The sequence below is a fragment of the Olea europaea genome, chromosome 2 (genome assembly GCF_002742605.1).
Source record: "Olea europaea var. sylvestris chromosome 2, O_europaea_v1, whole genome shotgun sequence".
NCBI lineage: Eukaryota > Viridiplantae > Streptophyta > Magnoliopsida > Lamiales > Oleaceae > Olea > Olea europaea.
In genome coordinates this window covers 14658983-14668221 of record NC_036238.1, presented here as the reverse complement: position 1 = coordinate 14668221, position 9239 = coordinate 14658983, and the positions used below count along the sequence as shown (strand labels likewise).

The 9239-nt window shown below is 32.1% G+C and overlaps 1 protein-coding gene across 1 annotated transcript in view; it reads right to left on the bottom strand.

Moving 5' to 3' along the window:
* Positions 1–4450, bottom strand: part of LOC111411867 (phosphoinositide phosphatase SAC4-like) — an 11979-nt gene extending 7529 nt beyond the window's left edge. Inside the window, exons 1-5 of the mRNA XM_023042512.1 lie at positions 3822–4450; positions 2888–3092; positions 2616–2781; positions 1668–1890; positions 1364–1440 (exon numbers count right to left, since the gene is read on the bottom strand). Of these exons, the coding sequence (XP_022898280.1) occupies positions 1364–1440; positions 1668–1890; positions 2616–2781; positions 2888–3092; positions 3822–3986 (836 nt within the window). The 5' untranslated portion in view covers positions 3987–4450. The remainder of the gene's footprint in view (positions 1–1363; positions 1441–1667; positions 1891–2615; positions 2782–2887; positions 3093–3821) is intronic.
* Between the last annotated feature and the right edge of the window lie 4789 nt (positions 4451–9239).

The following is a 9239-nucleotide window of genomic DNA, read 5'->3' as shown; positions in this document are numbered from 1 at the left end:
CTCTCATCACCCCCAACATGTAGCAAGCAATCCAAAAATTACACCAGCAGTGCACCACCATTAGCAGAATAAAGCACCATCACCGCTATAAACTTATTACAACTAGTCAAACAAAATCACCGGCAAAACAAACTCCACCCCAACCAAGAGGAAGAAATTGAAGAAAAAAATAAATGGAGAAGAATCTTCAAGGGAAACCTCCATTACCAGCCTCCTGTACACAAAGACTAATACGACCATGTCTACAGCACTACACCCATATTTAGTACTTGTCCATCAATTTCCAACATGAATTCTCCGTCTCTAATGCAAAATGGCAAAGATAAAAAGATTCAACATGTGGCTTATAGCAGTGCTTGGTAGCTATTTTGGAACTCATATCATGCTAGTGGCTTTTTGACCTCTTGTAATGTTCGTAATACTGAGGATCAGTACAGGGCATGGAAGTTTGAAAAAGTAAGGATTGCGATCATGTGATGATTCCAGTGTATCTGGGATTGGAGCTTTGAAGGCAACAGGTTGAAACCAGTTTAGAGGTCATTTAAGGGTCTTGGTTCACGATATCATTTAAAAGGCAGAGATGGGACTGATAGTCACGGTGGCATGCAAATGATCACAATGATGGAATTTGTGATTTTGTAGGTGACAGGCAATGGTAGTGGCAGGCAGCTTACTAATCGTCGTGATGGTTAATTGGTGATTTGGGTGTAAGGGCTATAGAGGGCAGAAAACAAGAAATATGGAAAAGAAACTGTTTGTTTGCTTTGGGAGGAGAGCAAAAAAGAATGATTGAATTAGGCATTGATAAGGAAACACAATGAGTACAGTGATAGAATAACACTAACTCCAGGATAATATGTAATAGTAGACATAGCTAATTCAATAGGTTTCTTTGGAAATCAAAAAAAAAAAAAAAAAAGGGGGATTGATTATCTTAAAAAACCAATTACACAGAATCTCCCATTAACAATAATGTGGACAATTAAATAAATATAGTCCAACAGGACCATAGGCAATGTATATGAACATTTGAATAATGCCTCGGAGAAAGTAATCTTTGACATGTAAACTACATAGACACGTTTGTTTGGAAGTCATATAAATAAATGGACTGATCCTTTAATAAGCTATTACCCAGAATCACACATAGGCCAAACATTCTCAGATGTGTTGATCTCAATAGTGATCATTATTTCAATGTATCATTTCTTCGGACAAAAGAAGACTACGTAAAAACTTACTAAAAATCTCAGAGAGGTTTGCGGCAAATTTTGGGAAAATGTAGGCCTTGGAGAAAGTACGCAACTTTAATGAGTAATAGGTAATATGATTATATTTATCACATTTATATTTGCCTTCTGACCTTGTTCCAGCATAATACCGTGAACGTCTTGCTATTAGAGTCAGCTTGAATTCCCGCCCTGATATAGGAAGTGTAGCCTGGATTGATCAAGCATAAGCAATGAACAACACATCAAGCTGTTAATGCTTGCAACAAATGCAGCTGGCAATATTATAAATGTGTGACAAATAATCAGAGTGAAGAGAGCAAAGAGTAACAGAGAAATTCATGACAGAACTGGTGAATTATGAAACAAATACACCAGATAACTTGGGCAAAGAAACCGGACCAACAGCAACTCATGAAGACAGTCACAGAAGCTAACCTGTTTAAAGAAGCCATAAACCAATGCAACAGTCCAACTAGTATTCTGCAGAATATTTCGCATTTCACGAGTAAGAAACTCATTCCAGACGAACATAGTTTCATATAAGACTTGTCCTGTCTCATTATCACACATGTTCTTCTGGAGACTTCTCATCACATGGTAGGAGTAACTAAAGTAGAAATCCCTAGTAAGATCAACCATGCACAAAAGCTTCTTGTACCTTCGCAACCATATAAATAGTACAGTACTTGTTAGTAACAACAATCAAGCTCAAATTTCAAGGGAAAGGGATCGGTGCAGAAAACATTTGGAAAAGAATAATAACTTACAAGGTACAAAACAAACAAGTTCATCAACAGCGCTTTTGTGAATAGTATTCATCAACAAAAATCGAAATTTAAAGCTACAATCAAGTTTGAAAAACATGAAATTTTTTCATCCTATAGCCTGAAATGGAAATCAGCAATAACATATAACTTTTTCGCGAAGCTAATATGTAGAGGCAATTAGGTAAAGAATGCAATGAAATCTCAACTTAAATCATACTACCTATTTATTGACTTAATATGTAGTATTGTATCCATGCTTCTAAGTGCATAGTTTCCCTATAGTTTTTAGATTTTTCTTTTGGCTGGAGGTAATTATCAGGAAATAAGACAAATATAATATATATGGCAGTACTATTGAAAATCGACCAATTGTATCGAATGCCAAAGTGAGAGATTGATACAGAAAGATGATATGTATATTCCAGCATTACGCTCTCTCACCTATCGTAGCGCAGGCTTCAATCACATCTCAAATGATACCAACATTTATACATTCAAACATAACCAAAAATGGTCCACGAAATTCAAATGAAAGACCATAAGAACTCGCACTGCATTCCTTTGTGCTTAAAGATTATATATGAAAACGAAATGTTCAACACAGAAAAGCATTAACCTGTTTTCATTCTTATTGTTAGCCGTGCCAGATCTCACTGCAGAATTTGGAAGAGGAATTATCTCGCTTTTAGAGATAGCGTAAACATTGTGACCGCAGATTGCACCAATTTGCCTTCTTTTTGTTATGAGTACCATGTAATAAGGCCCCAGAAATCTAATGAACCCTGAAACCAAAAAAAAAAAAAAGAAAAAAAAGACAGTAAATAGATTGGAAAAATTAGGGTTACCAGCCTCGAGTAGAAAAGAGTAAGATCTCCTTTATCTACGTACCAACGATGCCATAACAAGTAGTGACAAACTTAAGTCCTCCTGTAGCCCTGTTTCCTTCATGTATTCTTCTCAATAGGTCAGAGCACTCCCTCTCTGTATATGTCGTAGAATCTTCACGAATGTTAAGTTCGGAAGGTTCCAACCTGTCAAGTTTTAAAACTCTCCAATATGTTCTGCCTTGGTTCCTTCCTACCATATAGAATTTCTGCAATCCAAAATCAGCAAACTAATACATTGGAAAGTAGTTGGAGAAAAAATTGAATTTGCACATTATCTCTATGTAAATAAGGAAGTGTAAAAAGAAGACAAATCCATTGTGCTTTCCAGTAACACATGATATACTAATTTCTAACCTTCTGATGTTTTTCTTTTACTACCTATTTTCACGGCTAGGCGACAAACAGACAGCGATAAAAGCTAGGGAGAATGCAAGAAAATGATTATATTTTAGTGCACTGTTAATGCTGATATATGTAGAAAAACGTCTTCAATACAAACATGTGAATTCCTAGCACGTGGAAATATAAAATGTGCGTCTAGCATATTTACTAAACTAACGTCCAGTCGTCCACCACTGCAGTTCAGAAAGACATTTTAAAATCGACTCATGTGACAACTCAAACAGAATCTCGTGTATGTCCCAAAAAAATCTGAAAACTCCATCAATCAAGTATTTGGTTAGCTCTTCAATTGATTGCCATGTAATAAATTTGAAATCCAGCCACATCCAAACCCTATAGATAACATTAACGTACACAGGCCTCTACAAATTAATAATTCAAAGTGATTATACGAATTTACCCACGTAGTTCACGTTGATCTACAAAAGCCTTGAAACACCACATTTTGCATTCCGAAATAGTACAGGAATCAAAGATTGCATTTTAAAATCAATATAATTCCTAAAAGTTACAAATGACTTTAAACATTATACCGATCGAGTTTCATAGAGTCTAAATTTCTGCATAAATCCCGCATGCGGCGGTGGTGGAGGAGAATCCGGTTGTACTTCCTGCAATTGCTGCTTCACATTCCTCGGCACGTCAGCCATTGGTTGTGGTTCTCCGATCCCCGAGCCTCTGGCTCGGGAATCAATCATACAGGCATTCAATTTAAACGGAAATTTTTTTACTATTATCCCAAATTCCTAAACCCCATCATCACCCCCAACTGGTTGTTTCAAATATAGCATTCCCCAGAAACCAAAATTCAGAAAACCCTCGAGCCTTTGACTTTTTTTCCCCTAAGTTTCCAACCCTAAACTAAGATATTGTATATACATGGATTATGATATAAAAAACCTGATCTTCGATCGAGTTGTCAAATATGAAGACTTCAGAGAGAATTAAACAAAAACATAAAACCCCATAATAATTTTTATAATGAATTTACATTATATAGGATTGTGTGTAATTGCACATATAGGTATATATGCAGAGAAATGGTGATTTGGAAGGTGGGGGCGACGTTTCAGAAGAGAGTCAGAAAATATGGAAATGAAGAGAGAAGGAGCTGTGGAGATGGGAATAGGGAACAATGATGATGACCATGATGATATGTGCCGACACTGGTGCATAATGATTTTGATTGATTTAAAAAAAGGGAAATATACGTGGAGATCCTTGATCTTTAGTCGGTATTGCACATTAAACTTTTACCTTTAAAAAGGAGCATTTAGGTCATGACCTTTAGCTACCTCATTTAAGAACCGTCATTCATTTACTGTTCATTCTCATTAAAAAGAGCGATTGAAAATCTCAAGAACTTAAATAAATGATAAAATGAGCGGAGGGTCCTTTTAAGTGGATGATTTGTTGGAATGTCAGAGCTAGACTTCTTTGAAAAAAAAAAAACCTAAATAACTTTATTTTTTTTCATCTTTGATCCCAAAGGCAAGGAGCTTTTGTGTTAAGACGTTGAATGTATGTTTTATCTTTTTCAACATAACGACTTAGTTGTATGTGCAAGCGCTACATTTACATGGTGATTTAAAGATGAACTAATTTGTTAATACTTGTAAGCGAAGAAAAAATTGTTCGAGCCCTATTTTGTAAAAAAAAAAAATTGTATTTTTAAATAGTGTATTAATAAAAGAATGTGTGGTTAAAAATTAAAGAAAGTTTTAATTTGCGTGTAATATTATTTTATTGAAAATGTTTGGTTGAAATGAAGTCCAAACACTATTTAAAAATACATTTAAAAAAAAATGGGGCTCAAACAAGGATTAAGCAAAATTAAAAATAATGTAAACTTACTATTTACTTTTACTTATATATTTATATATGGGAAAGAAAGAGAGGTTTAAATGAATACTGAAGATGATGTGCCATATTAATTCATTGATGGATAAAGATTTTATGAGTTCTGTCATTTAAATTAAATTTCTTGTCCATCAATCTATTTAAAAATGAGTTTTGAAGAAATAGGGATCAGACATAGGCGTAATAAGATTGTGTCAAGTATAGACTTGTTTGAGCCCCATTAAATTGGAAAAATGTATTTTGGAATAGTAGAATTTATAAAAAATGTGTGGTTAAAAAATAAAGAAAATTTTTGAATTTACATGTAATATTATTTTATTGAAGAAAGAGTGATTGAAAAGAAGAAAAAAAATGTATTTTGAGAAAAATAGAAATCAAATAAGCTCAATAATAGTTTTTTTCCCTAAACAAAATCCATTTCAACACAAAAAATTCAAAAGGATTCCTAAATATCCTACTTTGTTGCAATCATTGGTGAACTCTAAAGGTGGAGAATACAAGAAGTTAGGGTTGTGGCGAGTGGATCAACCTTAGTGATGCTACGATAGAACTGTAGTAAGTAGGTTTTGTAGCGTCTTTGTTGTGGGTTTAGAAGGATGACCTTTCATATATTCTTCTTCATTTTTGTAGCTCATCTTTATGGAGCTTCGGAATCTTTTGGTAGAATACAAGCCTTGCAAATATCGGGGGAATTGTGAAAGCTTGTAGAGTTTAGGGAGCGATGGTCAATGCCCTTGTTTGGTTATGTCTATAATACGTCAAACAACTTTTTATTCACAAATTTTTGTAGAAGTCGCATGTACTATCTATTTTTTTACCACTTATTTCTATTTGTTTATAACTTAAACAGTTTATAAACAACTCCCGAACATGATTAGCATGAGTAGATAGCCTTGGAGTAGGCCTTGGTGGGTTGGGGATTGGAAGTTGTTTGGGATGTGGGAGAGGAACCAAAATGCAACACGCATGAAACTTAGAAACCTCTACTACCTGTCTACCACATTCCTTATAATTTTTAGGGGGTGGCGGGAGAAAGAAACCCAACTACACATTTTGGTAAACAATGGTGTGTGACGAAAATGTAATACAAAAGAAAAGTTGGGGACCGTCGCTGCGATATTCCCTTTTTTCATCGCTGGGTACATAAATAAGAACCAACTCTTGCGTTTTGCATGTAGATTTCTAAGTTCCAACTTTAGTAAAATAAGGAACAAAAAAGGGTAACATTGAAAAGGAGAGGAGAGCAAGGGGATAAGGTAAAAAGTCGAAATTTTGGAAAAATCTCCCTCACAACCACTTGCACTCTTAAACTCCATCATCCTACCTCCAACCATCGCTACAATTGCCATCAAGACCAGCTACAACCACCATTAGCAACCTTTGATGGTTGAATGTACGCACACCCACAATCCTTGTCTAAATGCAATTTGGATTAAAAAAAGCATACGGTATGACAAAGTCATAATCCATGCTAGGTTGTTATAAACATTGACATATAATGAATAGAAATAGGAAAGACGGAGTGAGCTCTTGTTAGAGGTGGAGAAAATGTTTGTGACAAATTGTGTGCATGGAAGGAGGGAGAACTATTGAGTCTGTTCATCTCAAAATGTTCATCGTGTTAGGAGGAGTAGTTCATTAACTTAAAGGTTCACTATTTTGAATTATACTTTTAACATGTTCTCAAAAGATGGTGAATATTAATCTTGAAATTTGATTGTTCGTTTAAGTTTTAGATAAATCAAAATGCTCATTTGAGTTTAGTGAGCTCTTATACCATATTAAAAATTTAGGATCCAGTTAGTATGTGTTTTAGTTTTGACTTCATTTTCAATTTTATATTTTAATGGTCTATTTTAGGACCGCTAAAAAGGTGTTTGTTTGTTCATTCTGAAAAACAATTTCTTATGACACAAAACTAGAAAATACATTTGGTTTAAATTTTTGAGAGATTATTTGATGAAATTTCCCCCTGTTTGGTACGTATTAAAATCTAAATTTTAATTTAAGTCAAAGTTGACAATTAATTTTAACCACATATTTTATGGGATCCATAATTTTTCAATCACACACTTCATTAACTTTTATTAAAATCTACTAAAAATCTAATCTTAATCTCCACCAAACGGGGGGCTTTATTTCATGGAATTAAATTATTCAGTAAAATGGAATAATTTTTCGTTAGCATGTTATCAAGTAATATATTTTTTAAAATATTTTATTCCGCTACAAAAGTAAGACAAAATAAAATAATAATAAATTAACTTTAAAAAAATATAAGAAATCAAAATAAAAAAATAATAATATGGATTGAGAATTTTTATCTATTTTAATTTAAGTATATATATTTTTAGATTCTTTTATGTAAATAACCATTAAGAGCTTGAATTTTTTTTATTTTTTATTTTTTTAAAAATTATTTTTTCATAATTCTCTAGAATTTTATTTTTTAGCATTTTTGAATTTTATTTTTTGAATTTTTTTACTTTTTATAATTTATTTAATTTTAATTTAATGTTTTTTTAGAATTTTAAAGTTTTTTAAGAATTTTATATTTTAGTTTTTAAAATTTTTTAATTTTTAGAATTTTATTTAAATGCTTAATACTCATGCTTTGAATGCTCAAAACGTCAAATACACGTTTATGATATAAGACCTTGTTTTCAACATTCTTTCCAAAAAATATATTCTTAAAAAATAATTTGATACCATTTCAACTATACATTTTTAAATAAAATATATTAAATACAACTAATTTATTTTTTCTTATTTTTCAAATCACATTTCTCATTAATATACTATTCAAATATGCATTTTTATGGAAATAATGTGGCTCAAATAAGGGCTAAGTTTAACATTGTTTTCTTAACAAAAATATCGGACCAAACAAATTATTAAAGTACCAACCTTAATAAGAATAGTAGACCAATGACTAATTGCCATTAGGGTGAGTATGTGGTCTTTTTTGGTACATTTCTTTTTTTGTTTTTCTCTTATTGATTTTATTGAAGTTGAGTGTTAACCAATCTTATGTCGAAAGAGATTGAGTGTACGCATTATGTTCATATGTAATGGCTTCATTTGTCCCTAGGATCAAGGATGAAGTAAGAGTTGGAGACATAAACGTTCCTTATAAAGTTTTTGAAATAAAGTGCAATATTGAGTAAAATTTGGGACCTTTCTTGTTAGTTCCCTTGATTTTTATAGCCATAGCTTAAATAAATAGGGGCAGAAATGAATGAATACCACATAGTTTATGAAATAATTAAAGAAAAATAAATCATATATTTGATAGTTTTGTCACCTTTTTCTTGCTTGCATTTTATATTATAAAAATCATATTAATATCTTTAAAAATAAAAAATTTAACCTTTTTATGTTTTTCGTTTCACTGAATTAAACTAGCATATATTGTGGTGATTATTAGCAATAAAATGCATGGACTCTTCTAATAAATATAACCTCAAATTTATGAATATAAGGCTCATTTTGATATTTTTTTAATTATTATCTCAAAACCCCAATAATTCCATTTACCAAAAACTGTAAAATGTACGATTTAATAAGTGGGTTTTAAAATCCATCCCTTTCCTTCATATTTTTTAGGGTTTTAACCAACAATTGATATGAAGAATTGTACAATATTATATAGGTTTAAAAAATATAAATATTATACATTATATTATTTAATAAGGACTAAATATGTCTAGGAAGTCAAGGGCGACAAAATTCGGTATTTCTTACATGTACATTAATTATAAAACGAATAATCCTATTCATAGTAAGGAATATCGGTAGTGATCCTACTTGGGAAAATAAAAATTATGCCTTTTCTTCTCCAAATCTTTCAATGTTGATTGAGATTTCTGTATTTTGGCAATGGAAATCTATGGGAGTGAATTTTCTAGCCCACACTTCCATAGTTCTATAGAGCAAATTTTGGCTGATCCAAGCAAGTTACAATTGTAATTAATCATTATATAATATAATAATTGTTATACCACAAAAATGCATGTGATATGACCTACTTGAGATCCCACAAATGAGGGTGGAAGGAACATGTTTGGGTGTCCTTGAAGAAAGGATGAGCC